Source organism: Salvelinus fontinalis, chromosome 9 (genome assembly GCF_029448725.1).
Source record: "Salvelinus fontinalis isolate EN_2023a chromosome 9, ASM2944872v1, whole genome shotgun sequence".
In the NCBI taxonomy this organism is placed as follows: domain Eukaryota; kingdom Metazoa; phylum Chordata; class Actinopteri; order Salmoniformes; family Salmonidae; genus Salvelinus; species Salvelinus fontinalis.
The window spans coordinates 32,401,482-32,421,580 of record NC_074673.1 but is presented as its reverse complement, the minus strand read 5'-3'; the positions used below and the strand labels follow the sequence as shown (position 1 = coordinate 32,421,580).

At 44.5% G+C, this 20,099-nt stretch overlaps 1 protein-coding gene across 1 annotated transcript in view; it reads left to right on the top strand.

Moving 5' to 3' along the window:
• Nucleotides 1-20,099, top strand: part of LOC129862436 (semaphorin-4B-like) — a 121,403-nt gene that overhangs the window by 39,401 nt on the left and 61,903 nt on the right. Inside the window, exon 2 of the mRNA XM_055934121.1 lies at nt 3,497-3,917. Within this exon, the coding sequence (XP_055790096.1) occupies nt 3,764-3,917 (154 nt within the window). The 5' untranslated portion in view covers nt 3,497-3,763. The remainder of the gene's footprint in view (nt 1-3,496; nt 3,918-20,099) is intronic.

Genomic DNA, 20,099 nt, shown 5'->3' with positions numbered 1-20,099 from the left:
ACAAACTTGATGATTGAGTTGGAGGCGTGCATGGCCACGCAGACATTGGTGAACAGGGAGTACAGGAGAGGGCTGAGAACGCACCCTTGTGGGATCCCAGTGTTGAGGATCAGCGGGGTGGAGATGTTGTTCCCTACCCTCACCACCTGGGGGCGGCCCGTCAGAAAGTCCAGGACTCAGTTGCACGGGCAGGGTCGAGACCCAGGGTCTCGAGCTTAATGACTAGTTTGGAGGGTACTATGGTGTTAAATGCTGAGCTGTAATCAATGAATAGCATTCTTACATAGGTATTCCTCTTGTCCAGATGGATTAGGGCAGTGTGCAGTGTGATTGCATCATGTGTGGACCTATTGGGGTGGTAAGCAAATTGGTGTGGGTCTAGGGTGTCAGGTAGGGTGGAGGTGATATGACCCTTGACTAGTCTCTCAAAGCACTTCATGATGACGGAGTGAGTGCTACGGGGCGATAGTCGTTTAGCTCAGTTACCTTAGCTTTCTTGGGAACAGGAACAATGGTGCCCCTCTTGAAGCATGTGGGAACAGCAGACAGGGATAGGGATTGATTGAATATGTCCGTAAACACACCAGCCAGCTGGTCTGCGCATGCTCTGAGGACGAGGCTAGGGATGCCTTGCGAGGATTAACACGTTTAAATATTTTACTCACATTGGCTGCGGTGAAGGAGAGCCCACAGGTTTTGGTAGTGGGCCGTGTCAATGGCACTGTATTGTCTTCAAAGCGAGCAATAGACTCAATGGTCTATTTTTTTTATCGACCAGTTTTATAAAATTAGGATTCTACAAGGGGTTAGAGAGAAATATAGCTGGGTTGGAGTTTTGAAAATGCGTATATATTTGCATTTTTACAGTTGAGTGATTTAGTTGGGTAGTAAAATAGACATAAATTTAATACAGGAAACGGGACACCTTCCGCAGTGTTGACACCTGGAGTAAAACGTGTATCCTGTCTCATCCAGATGCTCCTTATTAATTCATTGTATAGTCAATGAGGCGCTCTGCGGCTCCCAGGTGGTGGTGAGACATTCTTAACCTGAGGGGCTTTCTGACATTTGATACATTTTGATCATCTGTTATTCAGTACCACTTGTAAACAAAACCTCTCCACAACTTTAATGACCGCAGTTTAACATAAAGACGATGACAAATGCCACATGCAGAAAATAACTTCATATCTTAATTCGCTGTAGTTATAGTCGTGGTGTCAGTCCTATTCCAAAATAAATGTTCTTTGAGATTCAAGCAAAAGATTCCCCTGTGGTAATATCAAGTGCGTGATCACAGGTGTGCAGTAGAATAACCCCATTTTCTATTTCCCGCTTGATTGAGCTTAGTCTCTGAATCTGTATTCTGCCTCTGACTGCCATTCACCTGTTCCACATAGACAGATGCTTGGGCCTTAGACTGGCATCAGGTACATTATTGACTGGGAATCTTGAATATAAACCAAAAATAACTCTACTCATTTTTTATATTGACTGGCCGACCTCAACTGAAACTCAATCTTCTTGAGTATTGGTAATATTTAAAGGGCTGGCCCTTGTGGCTACGGAGCTGTAATGGAGACCACTTCAGTGTGCTGCTGTGTAGGCCTAGACATAATTGGGATACTGTTCACATTACATTCTGTTACCGTAGAGACCTTGCCCTTTTCCACACTCTCAATTTCAGTGGTTCACTTTTACTTTATAATGCTCTTAAACAGCTGCTTTGTGGTTTTTTTCTTGATGATTTCATATATCATATTGACAAGCTGTGACAAGCTGTGGGCATCCAAGGTAGTCCGTGTCCACCAAAGATGTACTGTATGTAAACCCTGGATTGCTGATGCTATGTATTGGCCAATTGTAACAATGTGCGCTGAGAGTCAGGAAGCAAGTTCAGGGAGTGTTTTAATAAATAAACGGAACATAATACAAAACAAGAAGCTCGAACAGCACACAGACATGAAACAGAAACAATGACGCCTAAAGAAGGAACTAAAGGGAGTGACATATATAGGGAAGGTAATCAGGGCAGTGATGGAGTCCAGGTGAGTCTGATGACACGCAGGTGCACGTAACAATGGTGACAAGTGTGCGCCATAATGAGCAGCCTGGTGACCTAGAGGGGGGAGAGGGAGCACACGTGACACCAATGAGAGGCTTTGAAGCCACCGGATGGCCATATTGGCACTCCCTAGAAGAAACAGTCCTCCATAGGAATGAATGAAATTCTACAGTATTTCAATTAGCTGAAAGGCCAAAAATGCATGCATTTACAGTGGGGAGAACAAGTAGTGGATACACTGCTGATTTTGCAGGTTTTCCAACTTACAAAGCATGCAGAGGTCTGTAATTCGTATCATAGGTACACTTCAACTGTGAGAGACGGAATCTAAAACAAAAATCCAGGAAATCACATTGTATGATTTGTAAGTAATTAATTTGAATTTTATTGCATGACATAAGTATTTGATCACCTACCAACCAGTAAGAATTCCGGCTCTCACAGACCTGTTTTTCTTTAAGAAGCCCTCCTGTTCTCCACTCGTTACCTGTATAAAAGACACCTGTCCACACACTCAATCAAACAGACTCCAACCTATCCACAATGGCCAAGACCAGAGAGCTGTGTCAGGACATCAGGGATAAAATTGTAGACCTGCACAAGGTTGGGATGGGCTACAGGACAATAGGCAAGCAGCTTGGTGAGAAGGCAACAACTGTTGGTGCAATTATTAGAAAATGGAAGAAGTTCAAGATGACGGTCAATCACCCTCGGTCTGGGGCTCCATGCAAGAACACACCACTTATGCACCACTCAGGCAAACAACCAGCACTAATACGTATGGTGATAGCACTTTTCGGAGCTTGAGGGTTTTTTGTCAGTAGTAGACAGCATCCAGTTAGCCTGACCTCACTCAGTACTTTATGCACACAGAAATGCATGATTTGGGGAAGAGCTAATTTATGGCTTAGTATTTTGTGAATCATTACCAAACCATCTCTCTTTGTGTATTCTATTTGTTTACCATTAGAAACAAAACCTGAATCCCCATACATGCTGAGTGATGTTATGATATTAACATGTAGTGAAAAGATCAGAGCCCCATAGAGAGGAGAGTATTTGTCTCAACTCTGTCTCAGTATGTCAAATATGATCTGATGGGCCTGTTAAGTGAACAGATGATGTGTTTTTGTTGGTCCAGGTAAAGGATGCACTCTGCCCAGTTGAAAACAGACCGACATGGCCACAGGCTGTGAAATGAATCTACGTCCATCCAGTTATGTCCAACAAATACCAACATAGGGAAGTGCACTCAGCCTAAAGTAACCGCAATGTAGCCTTATGGCTAAACCCTTTGTGAGACCTGAGAAGTGTGCACGAATGAAGTGTTTTTCCAAACCAATGTTCCATGATAAAGAGAAGAATCATGTGAGCTGTGCTGCACTGTCTGTATTCCAATGTGAATTAATGTTCTTTTGTCCATGTGTGCAGATCTCAGCTGAGCACCTGGGGTGGTTTGAGTGCATGGAGGCTGATTGGAGGCGGCTGTCCATCCTGGAAGGCTCGTTGTGAGGTGAAAGGTCATCAGTCCGAGCCCAGAGTCATCTGTAGCCCTAGAGGAGCTGCCCGGCTTCACTTTTACAACAGAGCACCAGTCTCCCATTCAGGGAGCCCAGACCTACAGGAAGAGAGGAAATATACACAGGGGAGAAGAACACACTCTTCATGAATTCCCCAAAATCGTGAAAGACAAACCATATGAGTTGGCTGGCAGTCGTGAGGAGAGGAACTATGTGGACAATAAGCATGGCCCAGCTCTGTCTCCCAGCATTCATTCTCCTACTGGCCTACGCCTTTGTCCAAGCAGCTGCCACCGAGGACGATGTCACTCCACGACTCAGCTTCACTTACAGTAAGTGTCATCCATCGCCTTCCTTCCTGACTGTCCCGGACCTGCTGTTTTGACCCTCTCGCTCTCGCTCTCTCTCTCTCTCTCTCTCTCTCTCTCACTCTTTCTCTTTCTCTCTCTCTCTCTCTTTCTCTCTCTACTGCACCTACTGTCTCAACCTATGAATGCTCGGCTATGAAAAGCCAACTGACATTTACTCCTGAGGTACTGACCTGTTGCACCCTCTATAACCCCTGTGATTATTATTTGACCCTGCTGGTCATCTATGAATGTTTGAACATCTTGAAGAATGATACGGCCTTAATGGCCATGACTCTTATAATCTCCACCCAGCACACCCCTCAGAGCTTGGCTCCTCTCTAGGTTTCTTCCTAGGTTCCAGACTTTCTTTTTCCTAGCCACAGTGCTTCTACATACTGTATGCATTGCTTTCTCTCTGGGGTCTTAGACTGGGTTTCTGTATAAGCATTTTATGACAACTGCTGATGTGATGTTTCCCCAGGAGCAGTTGTAGTTCATAGTGTGAGAAACACAAGCATTCCTTGAGTGTTGGAGAAACAAAGCGAGAGAAAAAGAGAGGCCAGAGTGTTTACACTCACTGTGTGCCCTCCCCACTGACCCGGGTGTGTAAGGGAGCTTCAGCCTGCCCCCCTCCCAGAACTGTTGTTCATCTATAAATAAGAGCAGGGAGTAGTGTGGGGTGGAGGTGGCTGGGATGGTCCAGGTTGCTGAGAGGAGAGCTCTGGAGGGGCTTGGGGCTCAGGCAAGGCTTTGAGGGATATCTGACATGCATAGTAATGCTTGGCAAGGTGTTGATAAACAGACGAATGGGAGCAAGGCTGTTCCCCTCTAACCGACTCTGTGGCCCTGTGGAGGAGCTTAGTGTGTTCTCCATGGGACCCTGAGTTGGAGCATAGCATTTACATAGCTGCCATTAGGGCTGGGAATTGCCAGGGACTCCCTGACACAATATGTATTGCGATTCTCACAATTCTATGTGTATTGCGATTGGATACTTAGATTTTATTGCGATTTGATGTTCCAAACATATTGCTCACCATATTTCTGCTGCAGCGAGAGGGCCATGAGAATGAGTTTTGATCAGTCATGGAAATAAAAGTGCTGAAAACTAATTGGCTCCCTGTTGAAAAAAGATGGAGAACAAGTTATGAAGGAAAAATACTGGAGTTTTGGTACAGGTGCAGCCAATTAGCGCAAAAATAATATTGCAATACTGTCAAAATGATACAATACGATGTATTGTAAAAAATAATATCCCGATATGTACAGTAACTGTGTAGATTTTTTCCCCCATCACTAACTGCCGTGCTCCCGGAAAGCCGCTGATTTTTCAGGACAGTGCCTCACACACTATTAATGGTTTTCTTGTTGAAAGGGAGAGAGAACGTGTTCTGCAAGGTATTAGTGATACATTGTTTCTCAGTACAAGATACTGTAGTAACCTACTGGGAGAATTATGCTCCTGTCAGTGGTTTTACATTTTGCTTCAATGCTTTTGTGTTTCCGTTGATTAACTTATTCTATCATTGTAAGACATTTCAATACATTCCATAGCAGTTACCCTGTCAATGACAGTTCCATGAAGGAACATTCATGATGGCTTAGGTAGTATGAAAAGATTCCAAACCATGCATTTGACTGGGTGTGTTGTTCTGTGTGTTACCCCACATCTAGAACTTAATGGCAGGAAAGCCAGCTAAATCCCAGAGCATGAATGGCCGCTCCATCAGGGTGGGTCTGTCAAGTCATAGCAGGTCAGAAGTAGTTACAACATGAACCAGGTCATTGCACTCGGTCTTACTCAGGACAATGTCACACATACACACAGTTTCCATCAACACGGGAGGTATTGCTCTTCTACAGTCATCCTCTTATCTCGGCTAATGGTTTGTTTACACAGTTAACTTAAGTAGCAGCTGATCATTTGTTTGCAAGATAAACTTACACCATCCATATGCAAAAATGTCTTCAAAACAAGTCTTCTGTCAGCGCAGTGCATGTTGAACTAAGAAGTATAGGGATCAGGAATTGTATGACTTTGTGCTCTCATTATCTGATCTCAATATGGCTCCTGATTGGTGATTTTGGAAGCAAAGGATATGTAATTGTAATGCAGCCCATTTGTTAACGTACCAATGCTCTGCCAGGGTTGATGACAGTATGTACATAATGCTAAAGCTATGGATGGCTCCCATGCCATTGGGTGTGAAATATTTACAACCCAATTCATCACAGTACACATGGTCTCAGGTCTTACAGGCCATTTGGTGGGCAATGGATCCAGTTCTGTAGAGGGCAGCACTAGAAATCCACCTAGGCTATACTTTTCATCAATCTGTATATTTTTTTGTTTTCATAGGAGAACAAAACCTTTAGGGCTATTTACCTGGGATAGAAGTATTGCAAGAGCATACATGCAGACATGTAGGGTTAGTTTACTGTTGTTCCCAGTGACTCACCTTTTAGGATCAGCCTATAGTCTTTAAGCACATACTGGCATAGAAACAGTGCACAGATTGCCTTGTCATAATATCTACACCTACAGTAGATTAAGCCAGTGTGTGCTCTTCTGAGGCCAGGAGAGGACTGAAATGGGTCACAGAGGCCTCCGCTTGGAACCTTGCCTGCCTGTCCTACCTGTCCCAGCCTGCTTCCTGGCTTTCTATTGGTGGACCTCTATAGTCCCAGGTAATCTCTCTCACCTGCCAGCCTCCACAAAGCCCCCAGCACGGCCCCAACGGAATGTTTCACAACAGCAAACACCATCACTCACAAACTGAAAAGGCAGTTTCAGCTCCGTCACACGTCTCCTTGGACTGGAAAATATATTAGCGTTAATCACTCATCTTGAATGAACGTAAGATCAAAATGTCACTTTCCTAGTCAGTCATGTCAAGATGCCTACATTATATCAAGATTCTGGATTTACAGTAGGGACAAGTTTCTATTTTCTTGTGTGTCTGTAAAAAAAGGGTGGGGGGGTGAAATAGTTACAGCAGCATCCATTAGGAATAAACCAACTGAAAGGTAATTAGTATCACATTACTGTACTTCTTACCTCAGTCTTACCACTGTTCTACTGATGAGCCATGCTTTTACTCAACGGGTCAACATAAGGAAATGACTAACTACAGCAGGAGTGACTCACAGCTCTTAAAACTGAGAGGTTCAGTAGTAAAGAAACTGGTTCTCCCCTCATGAAACAGTTATAGTCGTATAGGCCTAACCATTTACCAGCTGCAGAACTGAACCTGACAGAGGAATTAACAGGTCCCACAGACATTTAAATGACCAATAGAGATTTGGGAGAAAGATTGGAATAGGCACATGTTAGTGTCCAGTAGTGACATATTTTCAATTGGTAAGCAAACACTCATGAACAGAAAACAAAATGTTTATGGCAATAGGGATGCTGATTGCCAGTGGCTTGACAATGGGAGCCGTTGCCTGCTAACGTCAGTGCCGGTGTGATGGCATTTCCCAGGCCCCCCGCTGAAGGGCTGTGTCACTCTGTGTTTACTGTATCAAAGCAACATTCCATGCTGTGAGCCTCAGGGACCTGGGCCATACAGAACCCTCCCTCACCCCCCTCTGCCTCTCAGCCCTGTCTGCTTATATGTGAGTCTACATCCCTGCCAGCCTTATGTCTGTGGTGTGGTCAGACCAGCCAGAACCTCCCCAGGCCCTCCTCAGCCCAGCAGCAACATTATCCTGGACAGCCTTCCTCTCCCCTCCCCTTCAGTTCCCTCTCTCCTCCTTAATGAAGAGACCAAACTCCCATGAATAATGAAAGGGGATTTGTGTGTGCTATGGTGTGAACATTGGTCTGGTTCTCATTATGCGCCTATCAGGACGGATCATGGGTTCAGGGAGGAGAGCCTACATCTGCTTTGCCCTCTTTTGTTCCTGTCTTTAATGCAGACCATGCCGGAGAGCTTAGTGTGCTAGAATGCTATTTAAAGGGACACCTATATGTGGTTTATATTGTCTCTCTGTCCCTGTTGATCTATTCAGCCCTCTGTTAAACACAGTGCAGCCAGTAACGGGAGAGATCAGCATGTAGGGGCCATACCCACAGCACTAATAATTAAGAACATCATTCATTTGAAACTAACAAAGCACATCATGTATATCAGAATGTGCTTGGTTCTTGTCCTATAGGACAGTGTTTATGCCTGTTGAGCCACTCACGTTGAAGTGATTGTCATTTTCAATCTTGTCAAGCGAGATAAGGAATATACCAAGCACAATTATAGCTGCACAATGTAACTACTATACCGTACTCTTCTTTATGGATGCATGAAATGGCCGTCCATGGCTGTGGACTGTGTTGCTATGGGAGGGGTCTGGTTGTAGGTGCTTAGACATGCTCCATTAGACCGCAGCCTCTTGGCAGAGACATGCAGACTGCCCATGAAAGACCTGCAGTATGGAGAGCCATCAGAGCTTCTGTCTAGATACCATACTGTATATCACACTTCTCAAAAGAACACTGCTAGCCATTTGGACCATGGATATCACACTGATTTATTTCATCCATGAAAAGAGATATATGATTGATGTTTTCCATATTTTATTAGTGATAACATGCTGTTGTACCTTTTGCCAAAAGTCTAGATGTTGCAGCACACTGGTATCTGTTTGTTCATAGTATTAAAAGAGGACAACATTGATGTTGATGTTACTAGTGTTTATGAGAGACAGCCACTTTCTCCAGTCCGCCAGGGAGGGAGCTGCTCATAAATCACCCTGGACAGGCCTTATGAAAACACCCTCATCGCTGCTCCTCCTCCTCCCCCTCTTCTTTCTTCTCCTCTTCCTCCCTCATCTCCTAGCCTGTGTTGTGAGATGGGATACCCCATCACACTGTTTGGTCCAGTCATGCCAGCCAGCCTGATCAGCCCCTTGCTGGCCTCCCATACCAAGGACTCTGACTACATGAGGTCATGACACCGTGCTGATGCTCAGCCTCTCCCTGTAGTGCAGCAGGGGTGATGAGGAAGTCCTGAGCCTGAAAGCCTGATGCCAAAGCAGGTTTACATTGTGGAGTGGAGCACCATATTGAGGATGAACCGGGGTCAGCAGCAGCACTCAGCAGCATACAGCAGCATGCTATCACTGACCAGCAGACCTGGTCCAGGATCATGGAAGGACAACATTATTTTCCTGTGGGAAATTATAGCCGAGGTGCACCGTTGTTTGCAAATTGCAGGCTTTTGGAAACACTTCCCTGTTTTAAATAAGCAGTTTAATTACATTATTTTCCCAATAAATGTTGCTATGGTTCCCATGAAAGCTGTTATGCCCCTCTTTGCCTACTGAATACCAAGCTATTCATTAGGCAAAATTATGTTTTTCTGTAATTGGCCTACTGAGCTCTATGATCTTCAATCCATTAATATGCACATCTTCAGTTCACTCTTGTGGCAACCAGCACCCTCTTCACATTGTCTGTACACTAGCCAGCATTCTCAGCATCACCATGGTGTTTTCTTCATGCTACCATGTGTGAGTTCTAGCCTAGTTCTAGTCTCCTGCTAACCAGAGAGAGCCAAGTCCTTCCCTAAACAAACAGCTGGCTCACAGCTTGCCTAATGAATCTCCCGGTGGATCTGATGTCTTAATGCTCTCCAGATGCCCCTGTCTCTGCTCTACCGTGGCCCTGCACCATTCTATCACTCACTGTTCATGTTGCTTTTTCACCTCAGCAGGATAGTAATCATACATTCTACCAGGTCCCAGAGCATGACTCAGTTCCCGCTCTAGTTATGTTGATGTCATGTGTTTGCATCCACAATGAACTGGGTCTGTGGTGGGTTTTGTCTTCCTGCTGTTTGTCCACAGAGAATAGGATTAGATGGGATGATACAGGAAGTTGTGACCTGACCTTGCTTCTTGCTCCTAGCACGGTCTGTCCACATTGGGAAAGTGGTTTCTAGAAGGCGGGAAGGTTGCTGAGTTCTAACTGTGTTAGGAGTTACTGGTACTGTTTCCCAGGAGTTGGGTGGTGACCACTTCCTCTGTGGGTAGAACAACATGTTAGTGTATGTTCTCTATCTGTTCTTTTACATTTGGTCCGATCCCTCTGAAAAGGAAAAAGTAACCACCTGGTTTGTGTGCACAGTCAAAACAGAGGATCCTGTAAGAACAAGTATGGTGATGACACAGATTTATGAGCTCTGTGTGTTTATTTAGAAGCCACTCCTGTGCTGTCTTAAATTCAAAATCAAATCAAATTTGATTTGTCACATGTGCTGAATACAGGTGTAGACCTTACTGTGAAATGCTTACTTACAAGCCCTTAACCAACAATACAGTTCAAGAAATAGAGTTATGAAAATATTTACTAAATAAACTAAAGTATAAAATAAAAAGTAACACAATGAAATACCAATAACGAGGCTATATACATGGGTACCGAGTCAATGTTCGGGGGTACAGGTTAGTCAAGGTAATTTGTGTTAGTCAAGGTAATTTGTACATGTTGGTTAGTGGTAAAGTGACTATGCATAGATAATAAACAGTGAGTAGCAGCGGTGTAAAAACAAATGGGGGGTCAATGTAAATAGTCCGAATGGGCACTTGATTAATTGTTCAGCAGTCTTATGTATTGGGGGTAGAAGCTGTTAAGGAGCCTTTTGGACCTAGACTTGGTGCTCTGGTACTGCTTGCCATGCGGTAGCAGAGAGAACAGTCTATGACTTGGGTGACTGGAGTCTTTGACAATTTTTTGCGCCTTCCTCTGACATCGCCTAGTAAGTAAGTCCTGGTTGGCAGGAAGCTTGGCCCCAGTGATGTACTTGGCCGTACGCACTACCCTCTGTAGCGCCTTACAGTTGGATGCCGAGCAGTTGCCATACCAGGTGGTGATGCAACTGGTCAGGATGCTCTCGATGGTGCACCTGTAGAACTTTTTGAGGATCTGGGGACCCATGCCAAATCTTTTCAGTCTCCTGAGGGGGAAAAGGTGTTGTCGTGCTCTCTTAACGACTGTCTTGGTGTGTTTGGACTAGAGGTCGACCGGCATGGCCGATTTTAATTAGGGCCGATTTCAAGTTTTCATAACCGGTAATCGGCCTTTTTGTATGTCGATTATGGCCGATTACATTGCAATCCACGAGGAGACTGCGTGGCAGGCTGACCACCTAGTACGCGAGTGCAGCATCAAAAGGACCTTGTGGCTGCAAGGAGCCAAGGTAAGTTGCTAGATAGCATTAAACTTATCTTATAAAAAACTATCAATCTTCACATAATCACTAACTACACATGGTTGATGATATTACTAGGTTAACTAGCTTGTCCTGCGTTGCATATAATCAATGCGGTGCCTGTTAATTTATCATCGAATCATAGCCAACTTCGCCAAACGCGTGATGATTTAACAAATTCGCATTGTCGAAAAAAGCACAATTGTTGCACAAATGTACCTAACCATAAACATCAATGCTTTTCTTAAAATCAATACACAGAAGTATACATTTTTAAACCTGCATATTTAGTTAAAGGAAATGCATGTTAGCAGGAAATATTAACTAGGGAAATTGTGTCGCATCTTGCGTTCAGTGCAAGCAGAGTAAGGGTATATGCAGCAGTTTTGGCCACCTGGCTGGTTGCGAACTGTGTGAAGACCATTTCTTCCTAACAAAGACCATCATTAATTTGCCAGAATTTTACATAATTATGACATAACATTGAAGGTTGTGCAATGTAACAGCAATATTTAGACTTTGGGTTGCCACCCGTTTGATAAAATACGGAACGGTTCCATATTTCACTGAAAGAATAATGGTTTTGTTTTCGAAATTATAGTTTTTGGATTTTACCATATTAATTACCAAAGGCTCATATTTCTGTGTTTTATTATTAAGTCTATGATTTGATATTTGATAGAGCGGTCTGACTGAGCGGTGGTAGGCAGCAGCAGGCTCGTAAGCATTCATTCAAACAGCACTTTACTGCATTTGCCAGCAGCCCTGAGCAATGCTTGAAGTAAAGCGCAGTTTATGACTCCCGAGAACTCCCGAGATTAGGCTGGCAATACTAAAGTGCCTATAAGAACATCCAATAGTCAAAGGTATATGAAATACAAATGGTAGAGAGAAATAGTTTACGCGTCATAATTCCTATAATAACTACAACCTAAAAGTTCTTAACTGGGAATATTGAAGACTCATGTTAAAAGGAACCACCATCTTTCATATGTTCTGAGCAAGGAACTACCATGACACATTGCACTTTTACTTTCTTCTCCAACACTGTTTTTGCATTATTTAAACCAAATTGATTTATTTAAGACTAAATTTATTTTATTTATGTATTATATTAAGTTAAAATAAGTGTTCATTGTTCATTCAGTATTGTTGTAATTGTCATTTATATACATATATATAAATTAAAAATTGTACGATTTAATCGTTATCGGCTTTTTTTGGTCCTCCAATAATCGGTATATGTGTTAAAATCATAAATTGGTCGACCTCTAGTTTTGACCATGATAGCTTGTTGGTGATGTGGACACCAAGGAACTTAACTCTCAACCTTCTCTACTACAGCCCCGTCGATGTTAATGAGGGCCTGTTCGGCCCTCCTTTTCCTATAGTCCACGATCAACTCATTTGTCTTGCTCACACTGAGGGAGAGGTTGTTGTCCTGGCACCACACTGCCAGGTCTCTGACATCCTCCCTATAGGCTGTCTCATCATTGTCGGTGATCAGTCCTACCACTGTTGCGTCGTCAGCAAACTTAATGAGGGTGTTGGAGTCGTGCTTGGCCACGCAGCCGTGGGTAAACGGAGTACAGGAAGAGTCTACGTACACACCCCTGAAGGGCCCCAGTGTTGAGGTTCAATGTGGCAGATGTGTTGTTGTCTACTCTTACCACCTGGGGGCAGCCTGTCAGGAAGTCCAGTTGCAGAGGGAGGTGTTTAGTACCAGGGTCCTTAGCTTAGTGATGAGCTTTGTGGGCAGTATGGTGTTGAATGCTGAGCTGTAGTCAATGAACAGCATTCTCACATACAGTGGGGAGAACAAGTATTTGATACACTGCCGATTTTGCAGGTTTTCCTACTTACAAAGCATGGTAGAGGTCTGTAATTTTAATCATAGGTACACTTCCACTGTGAGAGACGGAATCTAAAACAAAAATCCAGAAAATCACATTGTATGATTTTTAAGTAATTCATTTGCATTTTTATTGCATGACATAAGTATTTGATCACCTACCAACCAGTAAGAATTTTGGCTCTCACAGACCTGTTCGTTTTTCTTTAAGAAGCCCTCCTGTTCTCCACTCATTACCTGTATTAACTGCACCTGTTTGAACTCGTTACCTGTATAAAAGACACCTGTCCACACACTCAATCAAACAGACTCCAACCTCTTCACAATGGCCAAGACCAGAGAGCTGTGTCAGGACATCAGGGATAAAATTGTAGACCTGCACAAGGCTAGGTTGGTCTACAGGACAATAGGCAAGCAGCTTGGTGAGAAGGCAACAACTGTTGGCGCAATTATTAGAAAATGGAAGAAGTTCAAGATGACGGTCAATCACCCTCGGTCTGGGCCTCCATGCAAGATCTCTCCTCGTGGGGCATCAGTGATCATGAGGAAGGTGAAGGATCAGCCCAGAACTACACGGCAGGACCTGGTCAATAACCTGAAGAGAGCTGGGACCACAGTCTCAAAGAAAACCATTAGTAACACACTACGCCGTCATGGATTAAAATCCTGCAGCGCACGCAAGGTCCCCCTTCTCAAGCCAGCGCATGTCCAGGCCCGTATGAAGTTTGCCAATGACCATCTGGATGATCCAGAGGAGGAATGGGAGAAGATCATGTGGTCTGATGAGACAAAAATAGAGCTTTTTGGTCTAAACTCCACTCGCCGTGTTTGGAGGAAGAAGAAGGATGAGTACAACACCAAGAACACCGTCCCAACCGTGAAGCATGGAGGTAGAAACATCATTCTTTGGGGATGCTTTTCTGCAAAGGGGACAGGACGACTGCACCGTATTGAGGGGAGGATGAATGTGGCCATGTATCGCGAGATCTTGGCCAACAACCTCCTTCCCTCAGTAAGAGCATTGAAGATGGGTCTTGGCTGGGTCTTCCAGCATGACAACGACCCGAAACACACAGCCAGGGCAACTAAGGAGTGGCTCCGTAAGAAGCATCTCAAGATCCTGGAGTGGCCTAGCCAGTCTCCAGACCTGAACCCATTAGAAAATCTTTGGAGGGAGCTGAAAGTCCGTATTGCCCAGCGACAACCCCAAAACCTGAAGGATCTGGAGAAGGTCTGTATGGAGGAGTGAGACAAAATCCCTGCTGCAGTGTGTGCAAACCTGGTCAAGAACTACAGGAAACGTATGATCTCTAATTGCAAACAAAGGTTTCTGTACCAAATATTAAGTTCTGCTTTTCTGATGTATCAAATACTTATGTCATGCAATAAAATGCAAATTAATTACTTAAAAATCATACAATGTGATTTTCTGGATTTTTGTTTTAGATTCCGTCTCTCACAGTTGAAGTGTACCTATGATAAAAATGACAGACCGCTACATGCTTTGTAAGTAGGAAAACCTGCAAAATCGGCAGTGTATCAAATACTTGTTCTCCCCACTGTAGGTGTTCCTTTTGTCCAGGTGGGAAAGGGCAGTGTAGAGTGCGATTGAGATTGCGTCATCTATGGATCTGTTGGGGTGGTATGCGAATTGGTGTCGGTCTAGGGTTTCCGGGATGATGGTATTGATGTGAGCCATGACCAGCCTTCCAAAGCACTTCATGGCTATGGATTTGAGTGCTATAGGGTGGTAGTCATTTAGGCAGGTTACCGTCGCTTTCTTGAGCAACGGGTCGTTGTCCTGTTAGGTGAACCTTCGCCCCAGTCTGAGGTCCTGTGCACTCTGGAGCAGTTTTTCATCAAGGATCTCTCTGTACTTTGCTTCGTTCACCTTTGCCTTGATCCTGACTAGTCTCCCAGTCCCTGCCGCTGAAAACATCCCCACAGCATGATGCTGCCAACACCATGCTTCACCATAGGGATGGTGCCAGGTTTGACATGATGCTTGGCATTCAGGCCATATAGTTCAATCTTGGTTTCATCAGACCAGAGAATCTTGTTTTGGATGATCTGAGAGGCCTTTAGGTGCCTTTTGGCAAACTCCAAGCGGGCTGTCAAGTTGCCTTTTACTGAGCAGTGGCTTCCGTCTTCCACTCTACCATAAAGGCCTGATTGGTGGAGTGCTGCAGAGATGGTTGTTCTTCTGGAAGGTTCTCCCATCTCCACAGAGGAACTCTGGAGCTCTGTCAGTGACCTTCGGGTTCTTGGTCACCTCCCTGACCAAGGTCCTTCTCCCCCGATTGCTCAGTTTGACCGGGCGGCCAGCTCTAAGGAGAGTCTTGGTGGTTCCAAACTTCTTCCATTTAAGATTGACGGAGGCCACTGTGTTCTTGGAACTTCAATGCTGCAAAAGACTGTTGGTACTGTTCCCCAGATCTGTGCCTCAACACAATCCTGTCTCTGAGCTTTACAGACAATTCCTTTGACCTCATTGCATGGTTTTTGCTCTGACATGCACTGTTAGCTATGGGACCTTATATAGACAGGTGTATGCCTTTCTAAATCATGTCCAATCAATTGGATTTACTACAGGTGGACTCCAATCAAGTTTTAGAAACATCTCAAGGATGATCAATGGAAACAGGATGCACCTGAGCTCAATTTCGAGTCTCATAGCAAAGGGTCTGAATAAGATATTTCAGTTTTTATTTTTAATATATTTGCATAAAATTAAAATCCAGTTTTCGCTTTGAAATTAAGGGGTATTGTGTGGGTTGATGAGAATATATTTTTTAAATACATTTTAGATTAAGGCTGTAACGTAACTAAATGTTGAAAAAGTCAAGGGGTCTGAATGCTTTCCGAATGCACTGTATCTACCTCAATTACCTCGTACCCTTGTTGGGAAGGGCCCGTAAGTAAGCATTTCACTGTTAGTCTACACCCGTTGTTCACGAAGCATGTGACAAATATGATTTGATTTGATAGAGAAATTAGATGTGAGATGAAAGTGCAGTGAGTGTGTCTGTTACAGTTGGAACAGAAGGATTCAGAGGCATATGAAAAAACACCACTCAGGCCCTTATGATAGTCTCTCCTCTTTGGTCTGGCTGTGGTAAAACTATCTCACTGTCATCCACCCCTTGTTTTCACCCTGACCTCTCTTTTAAACCCCACTATGACTTCACATTCCAAAGCTTATATTCTAATCCTCAATTAACCCCACTCACTCAACATACTCCCACTACAGACTCCACCCTCTCTGCAACATTTTAAAACAATACATGCAATTTTAGTGTTCATCTCTGCTATCTGTGTTTGTTTCAGCTGCCTTGTTATTTAATTTGACTTCCTGGACAGATACCTGTTATGCATGTGTTCAATAGTGACAGTTTCCTCCTATGACTTTCACAGCACAGCCACAGCAGACGCTGTGCTAAATCCTAACCCCTCAAGGCACAAGAAAGCTATGGTCTCCAGAGACTGCGATGCCAGCTCTGAAATACAGTTGCTGAGGCCTGTGCATCTGCTTGCAATTAGTTGTTACTGAGATGTGGCCTGTGTATATACATCTTTTGGGTCAACTTAATGAAACCCCATAAGCTCTTGAATCTTGTGGAGGCCCTGTTCATTTTTGTGGCTGTGCTTTGTGCCTGTGCTATGGGGCTGTGCCTAAGCTATGGGGCTGGGGCTGTGCTATGGGGCTGTGCTATGTGCCTGTGCAATGGGGATGTGCCTAAGCTATGGGGCTGGGGCTGTGCTATGGGGCTGTGCTATGTGCCTGTGCTATGGGGCTGTGCCTGTGCTATGTGGCTGTGCTATGGGGCTGTGGCTGTGCTATGGGGCTGTGCCTGTGCTATGGGGCGGTGCCTGTGCTATGGGGCGGTGGCTGTGCTGTGGGGCTGTTCTCAACTCTCTGCTGCTGATACACTTGTTCTGCCCTGCTTACAGTACACTCAGCCCTTTTGTCCAAAGTGGCCTCCTGCCATAGAAGTCTCTTCATGATTCCCTCCACGGGAGAATCTAGGGCATGTTTCTAGACAGACGCTTGGAAATGGTGCATCAGATGTCCCCTTCAAGATTGTTTTACAGCATTCTACTTGATTTCAGTGAAGAGGGATGAGATTGTTTCCCGGTCATCTGCTGGTATGGCAGGCACCAAATGAATGGCTGGTTGAACAGCAATAGGGAGCTGTCACTTATTTTAATCTATTTGCTCAAATAATGCAGGTCCTGAGTAGGAGAAAGGGTGATGACTTGAGTCATGGGAAAAGCATTCATTATGTTGAAATGTAATATTTTTCTCCTCCCTCTTTTCACCACTCAAGGCCTCTGTTAGGATACTGGTTTTGTTGTTAGATTTCTCAAACATACATAAACAGAATCTGGCCCTATTTAAAAGTGGTTCAGTCTGCTTGGCATTGTTCCAGTGCCATCCAGTGATGTGTACTGGAGATATACGGCTTGCCAGTGGCCATCACTGTTTCCCTCTAGTTCTACATCATTTAAGTAAACAAGAACAACATGTGTCTCTAATAAGGAATGCAAACTTCAAACCCCTTACCCCCCAGCTGAGAAAGCCGATAGCCCTTCACAGGAGAGGCCATTTAGTGAATCAGGCTGTCGTAGTTGGATGCCCTACAAAATTAAGCATTTTGATCTCCCTGACTGAAGGACAGATTACTCCACATTTGCCTTTTAGATGGGATGTTCTGTGCTTCTAATTAACTTTGTGCTGTTGGAACTCGGCGCCGTTGGGAAATCCGCTGCAACAAAATGTAGACTAGGGTTCCCTAAAAGCCCACATCATTAATTTGCCCCTAAATGGATTAGTGAACAAGGCAGGGTGGATATTACAATCCATTTAGCAGTGTCATTTGCAAAAATGACATTTAATTACATAATGATGCTAATGATCTCACATTGCTTACAGCTTCCTGTGGTTGAGCCCCCCTCCCACTGCACCTTATTGTGTTTTCTGCTGAAGGAGCAATGGTGTGTCCGTGTGGTGTGTCCGTGTGGTGTGTCCGTGTGGTGTCTGTGTGGGGTCAAACAGGAGATGCTCCCAGCCACACAAAGCTGCTCTCTCTGAGGGGGTGGGATGGAAGGATGGAAGGGGGCCTGGGAATAGTGATATTAGTGACAATAGTGACACACACACACACACACACAGAAAGACACACACACACACAGAGAGAAAGACACACACACACACACACACAGAGAGAAAGACACACACACACACACACACACACAGAGAGAAAGACACACACACACACACACACACACACACACATACACACACACACACACACACACACACACACACAGAGAGAGAAAGACACACACACACACACAGAGAGAGAAAGACACACACACACACACACAGAGAGAAAGACACACACACACACACACACACAGAGAAAGACACACACACACACACACACACACAGAGAAAGACACACACACACACACACACACACACACAGAGAAAGACACACACACACACACACACACACACAGAGAAAGACACACACACACACACACACACACAGAGAAAGACACACACACACACACACACACACACACAGAGAAAGACACACACACACACACACACACACACAGAGAAAGACACACACAAACACACACAGAGAAAGACACACACACACAGAGAAAGACACACACACACACACACAGAGAAAGACACACACACACAGAGAAAGACACACACACACACACACACACACAGAGAGAGAAATACACACACACACAGAGAGAGAGAAAGACACACACACACACACACAGAGAGAAAGACACACACACACACACAAAGACACACACACACACACACACACACACACACACACACACACACACACACAGAGAGAAAGACACACACACACACACACAGAGAAACACACACACACACACAGAGAGAAAGACACACACACACACACACACGCACATAGAGAGAAAGACACACACACACACACACACAGAGAGAAAGACACACACACACACACACACAGAGAGAAAGACACACACACACACACACACACACAGAGAGAGAAAGACACACAAACACACACACAGAGAAAGAAACACACACACAGAGAGAAAGACACACACACACACACACACACACACACACACACACACACACACACACGCACACAGAGAGAAAGACACACACACACACACACAGAGAAACACACACACACACACAGAGAGAAAGACACACACACACACACACACGCACATAGAGAGAAAGACACACACACACACACACACAGAGAGAAAGACACACACACACACACACACACAGAGAGAGAAAGACACACAAACACACACACAGAGAAAGACACACACACACAGAGAGAAAGACACACACACACACACACACACACACACAGAGAGAGAAAGACACACACACACACACAGAGAGAAAGACACACACACACACACAGAGAGAAAGACACACACACACACACAGAGAAAGACACACACACACAGAGAGAAAGACACACACACACACACACAGAGAGAGAAAGACACACACACACACACACACACAGAGAAAGACACACACACACACAGAGAAAGACACACACAAAGACACACACACACACACAGAGAAAGACACACACACACACACACAGAGAAAGACACACACACACACAGAGAAAGACACACACACACACACAAAGACACACACACACACATACACACACACAGACACACACACACACAGAGAGAGAAAGACACACACACACAGAGAGAGAGAAAGACACACACACACACACACACACACACACAAAGAGAGAGAAAGACACACACACACACACACACACACACACACAGAGAAAGACACACAGACACACACACACAGAGAGAAAGACACACACACACACACACACACACACACACACACACACACACACAGAGAAAGACACACACACACACACAGAGAAAGACACACACACACACACACACAGAGAAAGACACACACACACACACACAGAGAGAGAAAGACACACACACACACACACACACACACACACACACACAGAGAAAGACACACACACACACACAGAGAGAAAGACA